Source organism: Cydia strobilella, chromosome 24, assembly GCF_947568885.1.
Source record: "Cydia strobilella chromosome 24, ilCydStro3.1, whole genome shotgun sequence".
Classification (NCBI taxonomy): Eukaryota; Metazoa; Arthropoda; class Insecta; order Lepidoptera; family Tortricidae; genus Cydia; species Cydia strobilella.
In genome coordinates this window covers 8184495-8203526 of record NC_086064.1, presented here as the reverse complement: position 1 = coordinate 8203526, position 19032 = coordinate 8184495, and the positions used below count along the sequence as shown (strand labels likewise).

Below are 19032 nucleotides of genomic sequence, written 5' to 3'. Positions count from 1 at the left end.
AAGTCCGAGTTAGAGGTTACTTTGGGAATTCATTGTATCGAGCGAAGTGTCATAATTCGTGTATCGGAAGCTAGGTTATTAAAGATAATGTAGTCAAGAACTACATATATTTTTTCCACGTCTACGAATATCAATGCCTCTTAGAAAAACATGATGACATACGGAGATTTTTCGCCTTCTGGTTCAGGGAACCGCCCAATGCAAGTTTGAATGAAGAATGATCAGATGTATGTGCGGCTAACTGAACATTTCGATGCATAGGAAGGGATTTAAGAAATGAATCTAGTGTCAGTGTTAATTATCCCAAAAACTCAAGGTTTTTAAAGGCTTGAAGATAGCGGCAATAGGCTGATTCATGGTGTACACGGTCCACTGTCCATGTCCATAGATATTACTTAGCCCGAATGGCATGGGTAATGGGTATACTCCGTATACTTATGTAAAACACGGACAAGTGCGAGTCGGACTCGCCCACCGAGGGTTCCGTATTTTTTAGTATTTGTTGTTGTAGCGGCAACAGAAATACATCATCTGTGAAAATTTCAACTGTCTAGCTATCACGGTTCATGAGATACAGCCTGGTGACAGACAGACGGACAGAGCCTTAGTAATAGGGTCCCGTTTTTACCCTTTGGGTACGGAACCCTAAAAATTTAAACTGTACTTCTTTTGTACACTATTAAGGCCGTCCTGTCTTATAATGACTTCTGTTGTATATTTTTAGGTACCTACAACTTACAGCTTTCAACTTTCTCAATGTCTAACACCTGATAATTTTCGGGAATCTTCGTGTATTTTGTACATAACGTGACATTTGTTATTTTGTACTCACTTATGGCGTTTTTCTCCTTCTCGATATCGCTAAAGTCCAGCCGGGTGTGGTGGAGCGGCTGCGAGCGGCGCGGGTGCGCCGGCGGCGCGCAGTCCCCGCGCCACACGGCGCGGAGCCCCCAGCGCCACTCGTGCCCGCTGCACACCCAGGACAGGAGGTCCTCGGCCTTCAGGACCACCTTGTCGTTTATGGCTAGCACCTCGTCCTGGAAAAAAGGAAGCGATTGATAAGTTTTTGTAAGAGTAGTAATAGTAAAACAGTTTATTGCACAAGAAACACGAGTAATTAGTGTAGATGTTGCAACACCCGATTCGGGTAGCATGTAAGAACTTCTTGTAATATTTAATATCTTTTTCTCAAAAATGGACGGCAAAGTCGACGTTGCCGGTTAAAAAGTAGGTCGCGAAGTGCGTAGTTTATGGTCAGTCAAAAAATTAAAAAGTTAAAAACATTGCAGTCTCGATTTCGGGACTGCAATGTTGCATACAAATTCCATTATTTGTCGAGTTTTAAATTTTTTAAAAGTTGAAGTGGCCATATCAAATGAAGGCATAGGTCCATTAAACAGCCAAACAGATGATCAGTACTTATTATTATAATGTTGGTACCGCGACTATTTAGGTGTCTCAAATAGGTTGGCGTATTTTCAGCAGAAAAATACACTTCCATTTTTAATTTAAAAAATAAAACGGCGGCAAAGCAAATCTGTTTAGTTTTTTCTGTGAAAATATATACATAAGAACGTTGCTTCTGTAAAATATTTTTATTATATTTGCATTTATTGCGCCATTTTTGAGAAAATCACTATATATGACTCGGCTGGAAGGCTACTTGCTGGCTTTGGATTCAATTAAACGGACTCCCAAGGTCGTCCGTTTAAAACGAATCCTCAGCCAGCAAGTAGCTACTTCCGAGCCTCGACAATAATGTACTATTGTACCTACTTCATGTATGCAATTAGCTCCATGCATGAATTTATTTTTATTTTTGGATTCATAATTTATATCGTTGGAACACCGGAAATGATAAAAATACTTTTGTAAACCTTAACATTATTTTATTAAAAAATATTTAAAATGTTGAAAAATTTTTAACGGTTGAAACGCTCATAATTTTTGGCGCGAATTCGACAGAGCGTGATGACGTCACACGTTGGGCGGCCCAACTGACGTTTGCTACTAATGACACTAATCTGTCGAACGCGTGACGTCACGTGGCGTTTCGAGCGTTTCGCTCACTAGCTTTTCGCGGGCAAATTTTTGTACTTTTTATTTATAATTTTGAGTAATTAAATGGTAATTTAAAAACGGAAATGCATTTGTAACATGATATAACGGTAACAAACATCCGAATAAAACATATTTCGTTCAAATATAAACTTCATGCATGAGGCTAATTATGAAAGAATAAAGAACAGGAAAAAACTAACATCATTAGACAAAGTTATCTCTTGATTCCTTAAGATGAGATAAAGATGTTTAAGATATAAACTGAAATATAACTGTTTTAATTGATTCACGGTTAGTTTCACTAGACTTAGTACCAGTTGCACCATCCGCACTTGACAGACTGATCAACGTCACCTGGCGCGCCGCGGCAGTTTACTATGAAACTCTCCATACAATAAAATTTAGCGAACTCTTTAGCGATGACATAAGTTTGGTACAACCGACCCTAATATTGATCGGATATAGACCGTGATCACCTTTTGTATTGTTTTTGAGCTCCCGATATTTCGAAGCAGTTACATGCATCTTGTTCACGGGTAAACTGTACAAAAGGTAATCACGGTCTATATCCCGGTCAATATAAGTCTAGTGAAACTGAAATATATAGTCTGTCAAGCCATTTTCGTCAGTAGAAAAAAAGCAAATTTGAAAAAATGTAGGCGCTAAGGGTTATAGTCCCAATCCCATAGAAAATTTGAATTTCGAGCTTTTTTTCTATTGACATAGTTGTTTGACCGGCTGTAGGTGTCAAATACTAAAGAAAGTATATATTTTATTTTATTTGTATATTTGACAAAATGATGTCAGGATGTCACACAAAAGTCGGAATATGACTATTATTGCCGCATCAAATTGTTTCTGCATCGTACACGTTTATACAGTATACAGACTAATTCGAGATTTGTGCCTGTACAGGCAGATTACCGCTGTGTGTGTGCCGATCGAGCACACAGACGCAAGCACAGTGTGTGCGACACAGCAGGCGAGCGAGAATGAGAACAAAGAACTACGGTAATAATATTATTGATACTTCAGACGGCATATTCTTTCTTCATAGGGTTCCGTATGAAGGTGAAAATTTATTTATTTAATTTGTTAGGAAGACTTACAGCTAGAGTAACAAGTTAGGTAATAACATAGAAACAGTGAGCCAATTACATGTTTCCACATAAAAACTGCGTTAAGTACATCGCGTGCGAAATTACAACTCTAATAATACTTTCTTAGTTATAAATGTGGTATTTTCTATAAAAAGGGACCTTATTGTCGATAGCGCTTACGCCATTATTAACGATGCTCCGATATAAATACAATGCCGCGCGACGCTGTGCGGCGTAAGCGCCATCGACAATAAGGTCCCTTTTCATAGAAAATGCCCCAAATATACTTTACTTATCTTACTAGACAGGGACTTTAATACTACTTTGATCCGCTGTTTGTCCCGTAAATAGGAACATCAGAACAGAAACTTATTGGTGTGTCTGGCGACAGTGGCGACCTCCGGGCAGGGGCGTTTTTTCCCATAAGGCTGAGCTTAGTCTTGCAAAGAGGGTCATGGCAGAATGTTCGCGATCCCTTGACGTCTCCCGTACGGCAATGCGTGTAAAGCCGATGTGGGTTTAGTGGGTAGAACTTCTCCCCCTTTTCTCGCTAAGAGAAAGGAATGGGAGATGGGAGTCCCACGTAACCCCCGACGCCTCTCTAGGTCACAGAGGGTATGCGTATGCGTAACAGCATTAAAAAAACCGGCCAAGTGCGAGTCGGACTCGCGCACGAAGGGTGCCGTACCATTACGGAAAAAAACCGCAAAAAAATCACGTTTGTTGTATGGGAGCCCCCCCCATTTAAATATTTATATTATTCTGTTTTTAGTATTTGTTGTTATAGCGGCAACAGAAATACATCATCTGTGAAAATTTCAACTGTCTATCTATCACGGTTCATGAGATACAGCCTGGTGACAGACGGACAGCGGAGTCTTAGTAATAGGGTCCCGTTTTTACCCTTTGGGTACGGAACCCTAAAAAAGCCTTTCAAAGAGGAAAGCCAGTGTCTTGGGAACAATGCCTCGGGCAACAATAGGGTTAGTTAACGATTAGTTTGTAAGGGTTTTTTAGTGTTTTTTTGTCTTGTGTTTTTGTGGTAGGTTTAAGTTTGTAGTATGTAAGGATGTAATGGAGTTAATGCAATATGTAATTGGGAATGACTTGTAAGGATAATAATGTAATGTAATAGATATATTATAAATAAATAAATTAATTCCCAATATAATACAATATAAACTTATATGAAATCCCAAAAAACTACTTACGGTGCCCTTTTACATGATTCGTATAAGAAAACCACGGAACCCTAAAAGTAGATACACTACACTAGGCCTGCTGTATAGCGCCCTGCGAAAATCAATCAGAAAATTAGATTTTTTTTTATTTAGTAAAAATAAATCCTTCCTAAAAGTATATCCTTCGTAAAAGAAACCCACGGAACCCTATTAAATAGATACGCTACACCGCGCCTGCTGTGCCTGGTCCCATAGCGCAGCCCTGCGAAATTGCCGGCGGGCGGGGAGGCGCCAGGGCCGTACTCCGATCGATATTACGTGCATCCGGATTTGCCTATAATTGCCCATTAATTACGTAATTACGATTAATAGTTATGTCATGACATGTTGGTAATATAAGTAAACTTACTTTAAGTATATTTTATTTTATTTATGAGATAGGTTTAGAAATAGAATAGAAATGTTATTCGTAATCAAGCACAATTTTTTTTTACACAAAACAGAAAAACGACTAGAGAAAGCGACTTCCAGCGCTGATCTTCCGATGAGACCATCCGGTGAAATCACAATGATAATCATTGAGGTAGGTATGTCATATAAAATTAAATCATTATAAAATTAAAATTAAATCAAGAATAACACCGTGTTAAGACCAAGACATTGAAAAGAAAAACTAAGCATTTTTAAATTTATAATTCAAAGAAAATCAGGCATATTTATGTTAAAATATGATAGAGAAGCCAGTAAGTCACAAGAAATAAAAACTAAATTATGCAGTAATCTCATCTGATTGATTCAGTTTACCTTCCGCATACTAGTTTAATAACAAAACTTCCGTGAAACACAGACATATTAAATGTATTAATAACGGGTCACTCACCCGACCTGGACGGGGGTAGGGTCGGGATACGTGAGTGACCCGTTATTAATACATTTAATATACTAGTTTAATTATAATCCCTACTAATATTATAAATGCGAAAGTAGCTATATCTGTCTGTTGTCTCTTCATGCCTAAAATGCTTAACCGATTAGATAAAACTTGGCACAGAGAGATAATTTGAGTACCGAGGAAGGACATACTAGCCTAGTTTTTAACATCGAATTCATGTTTTTACGCAAACAAAGTCGCAGGCATAAGCTAGTTTAGTTAATCGACAGGATAGAACCAAAACTCACTAATTACAAAAAAAAAACCTTTTTTAGTACTGCTACGGTTCATTATTTTAATAACAAAACTTCCGTGAGACACAGACATATTAAACATATTATAATAACGCCGAGTCATCGGGCGCGGAGAGCTGCGGCCCGCAGTCTGCGCCGGTCCGTCACCGTCAACGCAAGTTCCTGATGACGCTCCTCGGTACGGAGTGAAACATGTCGAGCGTTTTTCGGTTCATTATTGCTTTGAATTTGTGGTAGTAATTAGTGAGATGTCACCAGTACCCGTACCATGAGTCACTGACAGTGTCAAAACTGTCATATACGCTAACGTCTACGTAATTTACTTTCTATACATCACGCTCGCACTAATATGCGAGTACGAGCGAGATGCATAGAAAGTTAATTACGCTCTCGATAGCGTTCATGTCAGTGCCAAACTGGTGGTAGCCACACTGACGAAATTTTCTTAATAATTTATACGAAGAAAACAAATTAATCAACGTAAACATATTAAATTACTCCATAGTATAAAATAAAGTCGCTTTCCGTTCTCTGTCTGTCCCTATGTATGCTTAATTATTTAAAAGATTTATTTAACTGTTCTCTTACTGAGTTCACGGAGGTCACTTACAAACACTTAAGTAATCAGTAATTTAAAATAATTACAGATTATTAAATCTTCAAATTAAATCTTACACAATACTTAAAAAAATACCTAAGAACTAAAAATAATATATAAAAAAAATCTTAACTATAAACCTAAAGGGGCCTACTGACTCAGTCCGCCGGACGATTTCGGCCTGTCAGTTCTTCGGAACTGTCAAAATTTTGTTCTAACTGACAGGCCGATATCGTCCGGCGGACTGATAGTCAGTGGGCCCCTTAAAAATAAGTAGATATTATTGTTAAGGATTTTTATTATTGTTGCTAATTACCTATATGTTAATTCTTGCTAGATTTGTATATTTGTATTTATTATTGAAGTTATTATGGAATTGCTATTAAATTAATTTCGTGTGTTTACTTATAATGTTTATTAAATGTTTAATGTTATTTGATGTGACTAGTATGTAAGCGCTTTGGTATAACGCTGTAATGCTTATATATGCTAAATAAATGAAATGAAATGAAAAAACTACGCAACGGATTTTGATGCGGTTTTCACCTATCAATAGAATTCTAGAGAAAGGTTTTAGTTTATAATTTGTAAGTCTTTAATAAAAGATACACACTAAAATGCTAACTTTATTATTTTACCACGAAAGTAAAGAAAAATCCCTCGGTCCAAGTCCGCCCCTGTCGGCATTCTAAATGAAGGGGGGGCAACTAAAATTGCTTTCAAATAAGTAACCCACTCGCGACCCTATTCTGACGAGGAAAGCCATATCGCTGCGATATCGGCAATTTACGAAAAGGTGGTTTTAAACAATTATCAAAGACATATAATAACTTCGTATAAGATGAATAAAGTCTAAGGAAACAACGTGTCTCGGAAAACAAGAAAAAAATATTCTTGCACAGATGGCGCTACCACCAATACCAACCTTTGGCCTATTCTCGTTTAGATGGCGTTAACGGTTTCGTTTGTTAAATCATATAAAAATAATAAATACAAATAAAAAAATCATTTATCCATTATATACATTTTTTTATTTTTAGTTTTAATCGTTTTAATATACATGGCAGTAAATTTACTGTGACTACAAAATTTTCAATGACAATACCCCTCTATCGTATATATTCTCTTTGCAATTATCGAATTGATCCAGAGGGGATTGAACCCACATGGATTCTGGTTTGATTTTACTACTTATACAAAATTTTCACGGTAAACACAAACACACATAGTTGTTTTTTTAGGGTTCCGTACCCAAAGGGTAAAAACGGGACCCTATTACTAAGACTCCACTGTCCGTCTGTCTGTCTGTCACCAGGCTGTATCTCATGAATCGTGATAGCTAGCTAAAAATTTTCACAGATGATGTATTTCTGTTGCCGCTATAACAACAAATACTAAAAAGTACGGAACCCTCGGTGCGCGAGTCCGACTCGCACCGGTTTTTTTATAATATAGGAGGCAAACGAGCAGACGGATCGTCTGACCGTAACCGATCACCGCCGCCCATGGACAGTTGGACACCCGATGCGTTGTAAGACTTGTAAGTGCGTTGCCGGCCTTTAAGATACATACGCTTTTTTCCTGAAGATCGTATCGGTCCGGAAATACCGCAGGCGACTGTTCATTGCACAGTCACAGGGCGGACACGCTATACATCAAAAATCACTTGCGTTTCTATGTGTGAACGGCACGTCTGTACACGCGTCATGCGTCATAGTGTGAGTTGCTTAAAAACAGTACTGAGCGGCCGGCAAACGGCCATCAATCTGCTGTCGCGGGGCGAGGTAATTCGAGTCGGGGCGGGGCGGTGCGTGGCCGTTCTGTATGATTAAGGAGCCCACTGACAATCAGTCCGCCGGACGATATCGACCTGTCAGTTAGAACAAAAATTTGACAGTTCCGAACAACTGACAGGCTGATATCGTCCGGTGGACTGATAGTCAGTGGGCCTCTTAATACTATTACTTATTCTGTGCCACAGTGTTGACAGTGTCATACATACGCAACTTCCACCATTTTGAACATTTTCCAAAAACCTGCTGCTGAACTGCTTACAAAATTTCACTAGAATCGGTTGAGAAATGAGACCTGCACATACGAAAGAATTTTTGCCTAAGCTGAAACGAAGACCTTCGCTATCGCTCGGTCAACTACAGAATAATCAATTGTAAATAGATGCAGGTGTGGTCAGGCACGAGCTGGTCTATTAATACAATATCGATCGACATATTACCTCCATAAACACATGTCACACATATATGCGCGACTGTACCGAGCACTTACGGCCGCTACGTCATTCCGTTTGTACATACGCGTACACAAGTACCAAAGGGGATATAATAGGATAAATAATAATAAATATTATGAGACATTCTTACACAGATTGACTAAGTCCCACAGTAAGCTCAAGAAGGCTTGTGTTGTGGGTACTCAGACAACGATATATATAATATACAAATACATAAATACATAGAAAACACCCATGACTCGGGAACAAATATCTGTGCTCATCACACAAATAAATGCCCTTACCGGGATTCGAACCCAGGACCATCGGCTTCACAGGCAGGGTCACTATCCACTAGGCCAGACCGGTCGTCGATAGAGCGGTACAGTCATAGTAAATTTTGTAGCCACAGTAAATTCACTGCCATCTATCGACACACGATTAAAACTAAAAATAAAAATATCAAAAAGTATATATTTATATATGGAAAAATGATTTTTTTTAATGTATTAATTATTTTTATATGATTTTGACCCATGTTCTTCCACTGATATGCGTTAACATTGTTAAATAACAAACGAAACCGTCAACGCCATCTATACGAGAGTAGGCCAAAGGTAGTGACGCCATCTGTTCGAGAATCAAATTTTCTTGATTTTCGAGTCACGTTTTTTCCTTAGACTGTATCCATCTATTACGGAGTTATATCTATCTTTGGTACTATTTAATATAAATGTAATTTTTCGAATTCAAATAAAATACAGGGTAGGTATTCAGTTTACCTATGACTACTATAGTTTTTGTAACTAACTATAAACACGGACATATTAATTATATTAAATATATAACAATACGGAACCCCAATATAAAAATATTGACTACGCAACCCAATAAGTGAACAAAAGATAAATATCGACGGAACCCTTGCCGGCGCTGACCGCGAGCACCCCCGATTTCTGTTTACAATTAAACTTAACACATAAACACTGTGTTTGTGTGGGTGCGGTCAGGGCTGCCACACGCAAGGATATTTTTTTATATCTACTAATTCCGCTAATTCGTAAATATAATATTTGTAAATTATATTCAAATGATTATGATGAATAAATAGTTATTTAGATATCGTATGTAATTATTGGGAAATATTTTGATTTTTTAGTATGTTTCAGAAAACTTTATTGATAACAATTTACAAACAAAGAAGGTTTTTAGTGTTTTTACTTAGAAACCAACTAAGCACAATAATATTTTGAAAGTCTAATCGAATAGTTGTGACATTTTCAACCAAAAGGTACCACATTGTCGCTTGTCAATAAGGTTGATTTCAGATTGAAGCTGAAAGGAATTAGCGCCTTATTGACAACCGACAATAAATAAATAAATAAATAATTTCTTTATTCAGACACGGTGTTCCAAATTTAATAAGTACCCTTTTGATTGAAAATGGCACATTTTATCGTATTTATAATATAATCGTCCAATCGGTCCAATCAAATGAACGTATTACATAATTAAGGAATAAAAATAAGGATAAACACATTTACAGTACATATGGTGCTACTTTCTCGCACTAGTGCGTCAAATATCACTTTTCGTGCATATGTCGAAAGTTTAAAGGCCCATATGTACTGTAAAACTTTGTACGATACACGTGCGAATAGGTAATTCGCAACTCGTGTCGATTTAAAACACTCCCTGCGGTCGTGTTTTAATTTATCGCCACTCGTTTCCAATTTCCTCTTTTCCGCACTTGTATCGTAAATAACTATTATTTAACTTTTTAGAAACAACTTACTAAGCATACAAGCATACGGTTTATGTGACGCTTGTTGCCGTCAAGTGTTTTGTTAACTCATCATCCGCTTGCCCTTTACACATTCACTTCTTCTTCTTTGTCCTGGCTATTATCCCAGTTTATTTGGGGTCAGCCCTCCTAGTAATAGTAGTAATCCTGCGCCACATCGCATCCTTTACACATTCACTAAAAGACATAAAATTGTGTATGTATATGCGTAAACAAATTGTAAATCTTACAAGTGTTTGAATCATTTTACATTTGTAGTCAACTAATAAAAAAACCTTCAAAACTTATGTAAAAAAGTCAAAATCGAAACGTTTATTCCTTTTAAATATGCAAACGAGCTTTACAAATATATTTAGAAACAATACGCATAATTTGACCGGAATAAATGTATGTATGTATGTCTGTATAAAAAAAATGTATAAATAATAAATGTATAAATGATGCAAAACAGTTTTTTCGAAGGTTGTGGTTGTGGCAGCCCTAGAGAGTGCGTGGATGTGTGAGTGCGCCCAACAAGGTGAACATACAGCGTGTTGTTTTTTCGAGAGATTATAATTGGCTCGGATTAGCGTGTAATATAATAGCGACTTGTTATTATGATACATTTATAATATAGGTCAAACAACTTTGTCAGTAGAAAATGGAGCGAAATTCAATTTTTAATAACCCTTCGCGCTTCGCGCCTACATATTTTAAATTTGCCGCTTTTTCCTAGTGACGGAAATGGCTTGACAGACTACATTTATGTATATAACATACATTCCTACTACTTATGTAAATATAAATTACATATGTATTACATAAAAATCGGTAGTTCCAAGTTTTTTTAACACTACGTTCGTTGGCAAACAACCATGCACTACATCTGATAGTAAGCAGCTATTCCGGATTTGCAAATGTCCATAGTCTACGATAGGTTATACATGTTTAATTTAAGTTATAATCCTGTGTCGATAGATGGCAGTAAATTTAGGTGACTACAAAATTTACTATGACAATGACCCTCTATACACTCTCTCTTTGGTAATCATAAAATAAACCATGTTTTACAGGCTGTATTTAATGAAGAAAAACGCCCCGAAATTTACTTGTAAACTTTTAGCTTCAATTAAAGACTGAGAGAAAATGTGATCAAAATAAGCTTTCGGGTTTCAACGTTCAAAGTTTTAACTTTACTCCTACCCCTACCGACCCCTAGCAAATCCCTTAGGCCTAAAAAGAGTGTTGAAATATTGATATTTCTTTAGAGGGTTTTACTTTAGGTGCGAACCAGCTCAAGGCTTTTAGATAGATATTTAGAATCTGAATGAATCTGTACATAACCGACCAATGTAAGAGACTTGAGGATACAATTATTCATTTATTTGACGACCTGTCTGGCCTAGTGGGTAGTGACCCTGCCTGCGAAGCCGATGGTCCTGGGTTCGAATCCCGATAAGGGCATTCATTTGTGTGAGGAGCACAGATATTTGTTCCTGAATCATGGGTGTTTTCTAATGTATATAAGTACTTTTTATATAGTAATAGTTTTTGTGTTTGTTAGGTTTTAGTTTAGGTTAAGATCTTTGTAATGTTTTATTTTGTATGACATGTGTGTTATAACTTGTAATTACTTTTTATATTATATATATCGTTGTCTGAGTACCCATAACACAAGCCTCCTTGGGCTTACCGTGGGACTTAGTCAATCTGTGTAAGAATGTCCCTATAATGTTAATTTATTTATTTATAACGTATATGAACAATAACAATTATAATCTGCACCGCTTTACATACATCATTATTATGTCAAGTTGACGTCAATCGCATCATCCTGTAGCGGCACATGTGACACACTCACACACGCGCCGCACTCACACAGCCGCACGGAATTGATAGCGCGTCGGATCTAGTCGGTGCAACGCCCCTGGGCTTAGGCTGGGGGCACACTGGCCCACGATGTTTAGGGATTTGTGTTTGTGATTATTTGTGTCATTTTCAATCAAAAGGGTACTTATTGTCGGTTGTCTATAAGGCGCTATTTCCATACAGCTTCAATTTGAAATCAACCTTATTGACAAGCGACAAGTACCTTTTGGTTGAAAACGTCACAATTTATCGATTTAAATATTACTAGCGACCCACCCCGGCTTCGCACGGGTAGTTTTACACAAAACCTTTACAAATTATACATATAAACCTTCCTCTTGAATCACTATTTAAAAAAAACCGCAACAAAATCCGTTGCGTAGTTTTAAAGATCTAAGCATATATAGGGACAGACGAACAGACAGCGGAAAGCGACTTTGTTTTATACTATGTAGTGATATCGCCAGCGTGGACTTTTGGCCGAAGGGTGTGGTATTACGTTACTTCCGTAGTATTAAGATTTTAAAACTACTAACCGTATTATTACGAGATTCCGGTTAGTTAAGCTATCGACGCCATTACATTACATGCGCACGCGATCTCTCATTTTCCCACGCTATCAACCGCTAGGAATTGACACCTGCACTAGTGTAGTGTTGTCGTAAGTTTCGATTTTCCGGTCAACAGTAGAAATCCGCCAAATTCTACAACGGAACAGGTGACGCGCCAGAAGAATGTGTTGCCAAAATTATTTCTAGTTTTTATGATTGGTGGCTTGAAAAAAATCATATTAGATTTGATTTTGGGTGTTGCTGCAACATGCCCTCAAATGGGCATCCAGTGGTATCTTAATAACTAAATTAGCTATATTTATTGATTAAAAATGGAAAAATAAATAATAAATAAATGAAATGATTGAGTATTGAGTAAAGTGGCCAAATATATTGCAATACGTTATGCCTATGGTAACACAAGTTGTGTGGCAATATATTTGGCTACACTGATTGTCAGTATGTCAGTATGTGTCGAATTTTAATTATGGAGCATTCCATGAATACGGTAAGTTTTTCATCTAGTTTTTTTTTAACAAAATTCTTTATTTATGCAATGTCTACGTGTAGGACAAAGTATTGGCGTATTTTGCATGCGAATCGCTTACGAAATATTTGCTTTAAACCCGAATAACTTTGTCGACTTGCGTATTATAGTAAAAGTAAATTAAACAGTTTATTAAGAAAACAAGCAGTTTTAAGATGATACCATAACTACTGATGATAACTACTACTACTACTGATGATACTAAAAAGGCAAGCCAAAAAGAACCAGGCTTGGAAAGTCCAAAAAATTGGTCCGAATCTCCCTAACGTAACGATGGAATGCTCCTTATGTAAATTTAGTCTAATTGTTTATTGACACCTGAGTCAACATTATATGGTGAATTTATGTAACTATGTACCTATATAATTTTGGGAGAATAATATGAAAAGACATACTGAGCAAACATGACGCCGTGTACTCGTAAATACACAAAAGGAGGCGTCGAATTAAAAATAGTGGGACATATTCGTTTAATTACTTAAAATTGAACAACTGTATAGGAACTTTTACTTGATGCAAATTTATAGTGTAATTTTTATCCTGAAATAAATAAATCTAAATCTCTGGGAAAAAATCAAATTATTTTATTAAATATTTGATTTGTTTTTTAAGTAGTTACACTACTATATATAAATTATAAACTGTAATAGTGTCGTATATTAAAGAAAAAGTGACAAAGCCCTCCAGTGGTGAAGGCCGGATCCGGCCTCTTTTTTCTTTAATATACAACATCTTTTACATTTTCGACTATACAGGATGAAATTGTTATCTCCGACAATACTCTGAGGGGTGGATAACTGGATATGTAGTTCATACAGAACAATATTTACTATGGGGCCAACCCCGAAATCGCGAAAAAAATTAGCATTTCTATAGAAAACTGACTGATTCACCGAAATGTATGAAACGGCAGATTTTTATTTGCCCTGTATAGTGTATACCACAATTTAGAAAAGCTGGAAGGCATTGGTAACGTTCTATTATAATACAGCGGTATTGTTTCTTTCAGCTTAAATATGTATACATCATTGAAAAATGAAGACATAAGTATCTAAATAATACTGGATTCGTACCAAAAAAAAACATATTCACGTAAGGTAGAACTAATTAAGTAAGTTTCTAAAGCCAAGTTAAAATTAAAGTTCAAAATTATTAACAAATTTTATTATGTTAGATTAATTATTGTATAGATATTCCGAATTTTAATTGATTATAAAATTTATTTGCATTTAAATTTTTTTATTGTCAAATTACTATTAAAAACACTAAAACGCGTTTAAAACAACAATAATTATAAATTTAATCGCGAAATATCAAAATATAAACATGTTTAATTAAAATTGTCACGCGCAGTGTGCCCCCAGCCTAACCGACATAAATTCTCAATAACACGAAATGGCGGAGCGGGGCGCGGGGGAGCGCGGGGCCGCACTCGGCAATGCGGGTTATTATTATTATTACATTTGCCTAAACTACGTTTAAACCAAAATGCTAAACTACGGTTAAACCAAATTAGTCATTTCTAATTACGATGTCTAATCTAAGTTTAAGTTAATCGTAGGTTATTTTAGTAATTACATCAGTGAATTCCTTTTGGTACATTTGTATGTTAACCCTTCCTTTAGTTAACAATATGTATAACTATAAACCTCCAGGTTTATTGTTTCTTTTTTTTTTATCGGTAATAATAATAACATTTCATTATAGATTTATATGACTGTTTGTTTCGCTAGATACTTTCAAAGTTGTCTTGTATAATTGATGACTATATATTGATTAGATATATCGGGTCTGGCGGGACATTGATTAATAATAATAACAGATTAAGTTTCGAATTTCGATTGATATCTGCTTGTTAATTGATATCGATGACACTTAGAAATATGCCTAATAGATATAGGAAATAGATTTAAGATATCGTATAAGTATTATGTTCTTATCAAGCTTCGCTTAGATGTAATATTGAAAGGTAATCAAAAATTTTCATAAAAAAAACTATATTTGAACAACAGTGTCTCCAAACTAAGCGAAAATAAGTAGTAAATAACTTATTTTAAAATACATTAACGTTTCAAGTGGCATACGTCTTTTTTGAGTTGAAGCAATTTCGATTTTATTATAATTAATCAAATTCCAAGTTTAAATGACGTTTATTGTCCGCGAGGCGGTTCCTGACACTTCAAGGGATAACCTTGAATCTGCGTTGTTAATTTCTTGTACACAAAAAAACTTTCCGTGATTCCCTGTTTTTAGCCATCCAATGTCAAATATAAACTATTTAAAATTCTAAAACATAAAATGAATAAACAAGAAATCGCTCATCACTCTCATCAGTATCACGTTAAATCGTAAATAAATAACAAAATCGTCAATTAAATTAGCGCGCCGAATCCGGCCCTGCGCCGGTGAAAGATGAGAGCCGGCGCTCGCGCGCACTTGACACTTGAATTACGTAACATTTGTTTATTTGTTTCATTTTGTCCTTTATTTGGGACATTTTTAACTTTAAAGTAACAAATTGATACGTTTTTCTATAAATTTTAACCTTAATTTGTTTTTTAATAATATGAAGCTAAGGTCGTCGCTACGCAGCTCATTCCTTTATTTGGGACATTTTTAATTTTAAAGTAACAAATAAATATTTCACGGTATTCACGGTCTATATCCCGGTCAATAAATATATATATATCTAGTAAATAAATATTTTTTTGCAATGATTTTTTACTTTATGCTCGCGAGGTCTACAGCTCACAGAACTACTAGTTGTACGTTTTTTTTTAATAATATGCACCCAAGGGCGTCGATACTAAGCATTTCTCAAACAGATTAGTTAAAGTTATGTTATTTATCGAAAACGTAAAAATGTTGTAGTATTACTTTAGTCTCAGTGGCATTATATATGACTATAATACACTAAGTTAAATGAAATTTAACTCCGTATTAAACCTATTTTTGATTCTGTTTAATGTTCCAAATTATGTTTATACTAAGTTAAATTAAACTCTTTGTTTTTTCCTTATGTTCCGAAGTCAATATTTCAATAAAACTCAACGGATATTATTTCAAATTAAACTTCAATAAATCGACCTTCAAACTTAAATAAGCAAGTATCAACACATTTCGTTCGCAGTACAAAGCCGTCCACGAAGTTTTGAACGCTTAATGAATTCAAAAAGGGTATATGTACCGAACCTACCCGTTTCCAGCCAAATCAATATCAACCTTAAACTGATACTATATGGTTGATTTTACTTTTGACAACCAGGATTATTAATATATGTAGGTTTATATACAATTTAGAGATTAGAAAACCTTGTTTTTTTTTGCTCAGCCTTTTTGCTTATTGTTCAAATATAGTTTTTTGTTAAGTGATAACAGTTTTTGAAACATTTTGGGGTTTAAATGTCCATGTGGTTTAGTATTGTCAATAAGAATTTAGTATAGAGGCGTATTGTCATTGTAAATTTTAACGTCACAGTACTCACAGTAAATTTACTGCCATCTATCGACACATGATTAAAACTTTTAGAAAGACATGTGTTAAAATTGTTAAATATCAAACGGTGTCGCCATCTACACGAGCATAGGCCAAAGGTATGGCGCCATCTTTACGAGTATTTTTTTTTTGATTTTCTGTAAAAATGGGATTATACGTGACATTTTCAACCAAAAGGTACCACATTGCCGCTTGTCAATAAGGTTGATTTCATATTAAAGCTGTATGGAAATAGCGCCTTACTGACAAGCGCCAATAAGTACCCTTTTGATTGAAAATGGCACAATTACAGTTGTGACTCGCGCTCCGAGAGTGCCGTACTCTTATAAGTCACACGAACCCGCCGCCAAAAAGCCGCTCCCATACAATCAAAGTTACGATCTCATTTTAAAACGACCACATGAAACTTGACGTAAACATTAACGTAACATATAACTATATCTAGAATCTAGATTGTCTAGAACTAGTTTTCGTGGCTAAAAAATGAAATAGAGCTAGTACAAGTTTTTTTATGTAAAACTTGAAAGTTGTGTGCAAAATATAACTGCTGAGCTGGAATTTACGACAAAATGCAAATAAGGATTCGTTTTCAGGGTTCCGTACCTCAAAAGGAAAAAACAGGTAAAGTGCGAGTCGGACTCGCTCACCGAGGGTTCCGTACAAATTTAAGTTTTTATTATTTGTTGTTATAGCGACGACAGAAATACCGACAGACAGACGGACAGACTATGGGTACGGAACCCTAAAAAATGCTCCCCAGAAGACTGGCAGCGTTACCTCTTTGGACGGCGCTCGGAGATATCTTTAAAAAAGGATTTCGCACTGGGCCCCCACGGTCCCAGAGTTTCGACTCGCCGAACGGCGTAAATATGTAGCCCTCGACTCGACGTAACTAAATTAAAACTAATAACTAAATAAAACTAAAATATTTATCTAGAAAATGTGGCCGCTTTATCATGGTGCCGAGGATGCTGGCAGCATTTCCCCGCTGTATTGCGATGCAGAGATGTAGGGTTAGAGACGGCGTAGCTTAAAGGGGCCCACTGACTATCAGTCCGCCGGACGATATCGGCCTGTCAGTTGTTCGGAACTGTCAAATTTTTGTTCTAACTGACAGGCCGATATCGTCCGGCGGACTGATAGTTAGTGGGCCCCTTTATTTGACGTTCCAAAGCGCATTGTAATATGCCTACTTAAATCTTTATCTTTATCTAATACGTTGCGCGAGAAAGCTGCCAGCAGCGACAGTGAAGTCGTGTCCGCCCCGCTCGCTCCTGTGGCTTGGGCCACGGATTCTATTATTAGTCATCAATCGATAGCGGGCATAATGTGTCTCCAGCCAGCTTGTGCCCAGCGGTGGGGGTGGGCAGTAGGACTGACAAGCTAATTGCGGGTTTTAACTGATTTGATAACGTATAGATGATTGTTTTTTGTAAGACTATTGAACCATAATGTGAGTCCACCGCTAGTGCCCAGCGGTGGGAGTGGGCAGTGGGAGTGACAAGTTTTTTGGGTACTATTGAGAAAATTATACATAACTGAGGGTTATAATAACTTGTAATAGAGAATAGAATAGAAAATATTTTTGTTCGTGAAACACACAAACGAGCTAGAGCTAGTTAATAATATGTGGTATTTTCTATAAAAAGGGACCTTATTGTCGATGGCGCTTACGCCATTATAAACGATGCTCCGATATAAATACAATGCCGCGCGATGCTGTGCGGCGTAAGCGCCATCGACAATAAGGTCCCTTTTTTCATAGAAAATGCCCCATATTATTCAGTATTTATCAACAAATAATTAGATTCCTATTTTTTTTAGAACAGTCACATAATCAAATGGATTTGTAGTACAATGTACTAAATATACTTAAGAAACAGACCTGGAGGTTCATTATTAAACAAAGTCGCTTCCTGCTGTCTGGATGGATGTCTGTCCCTATGTATGCTTAGATCTTTAAAACTATGCAACGGATTTTGATGCGGTTTTTTCTAATAGATACACAGATAAAAAAGATATCTTAACTCAAAACGCAAAACTCTCTTGCGCACGGTTGCTTAAAGAAAATAATAAATTGCTTGGTCCAATAAATATGTCTCGAGTTAAAAACATCATGATTTTTTAAAGCAGAATAAAAATTATTTAGTTTTATCTTTACACATTTTTGAAGCTAAAGGTAGTGATTTGAGTTAAGATATTAATTATTCGCCGCAATAAAAAAACGTCTTAGCAAGAGATATTGCACGCTCTTAAAAAACGGTTTTAGCTTGAGTAACTCTTCATCAAACCAAAAATATTACCCAATTCCAAAGAAGAAGCACCAAAATTTTCCTTTGAGACTTTTAAGTTTTTAGGCAAGAGCGATTAATTCTTGATTTGATGTTTTCAACCTACAGTCAAGAGCCAAAGCTATTTCAAAGAAGAAGCACCA

The 19032-nt window shown here is 36.2% G+C and overlaps 1 protein-coding gene across 2 annotated transcripts in view; it reads right to left on the bottom strand.

The window, feature by feature from the left end:
- Positions 1 to 19032, bottom strand: part of LOC134751972 (AT-rich interactive domain-containing protein 5B-like) — a 120810-nt gene that overhangs the window by 16429 nt on the left and 85349 nt on the right. For both annotated transcript variants that reach the window (XM_063687494.1, XM_063687496.1), the window contains one exon: positions 833 to 1037. In XM_063687494.1, coding sequence (XP_063543564.1) covers positions 833 to 1037 — 205 coding nt within the window. The remainder of the gene's footprint in view (positions 1 to 832; positions 1038 to 19032) is intronic.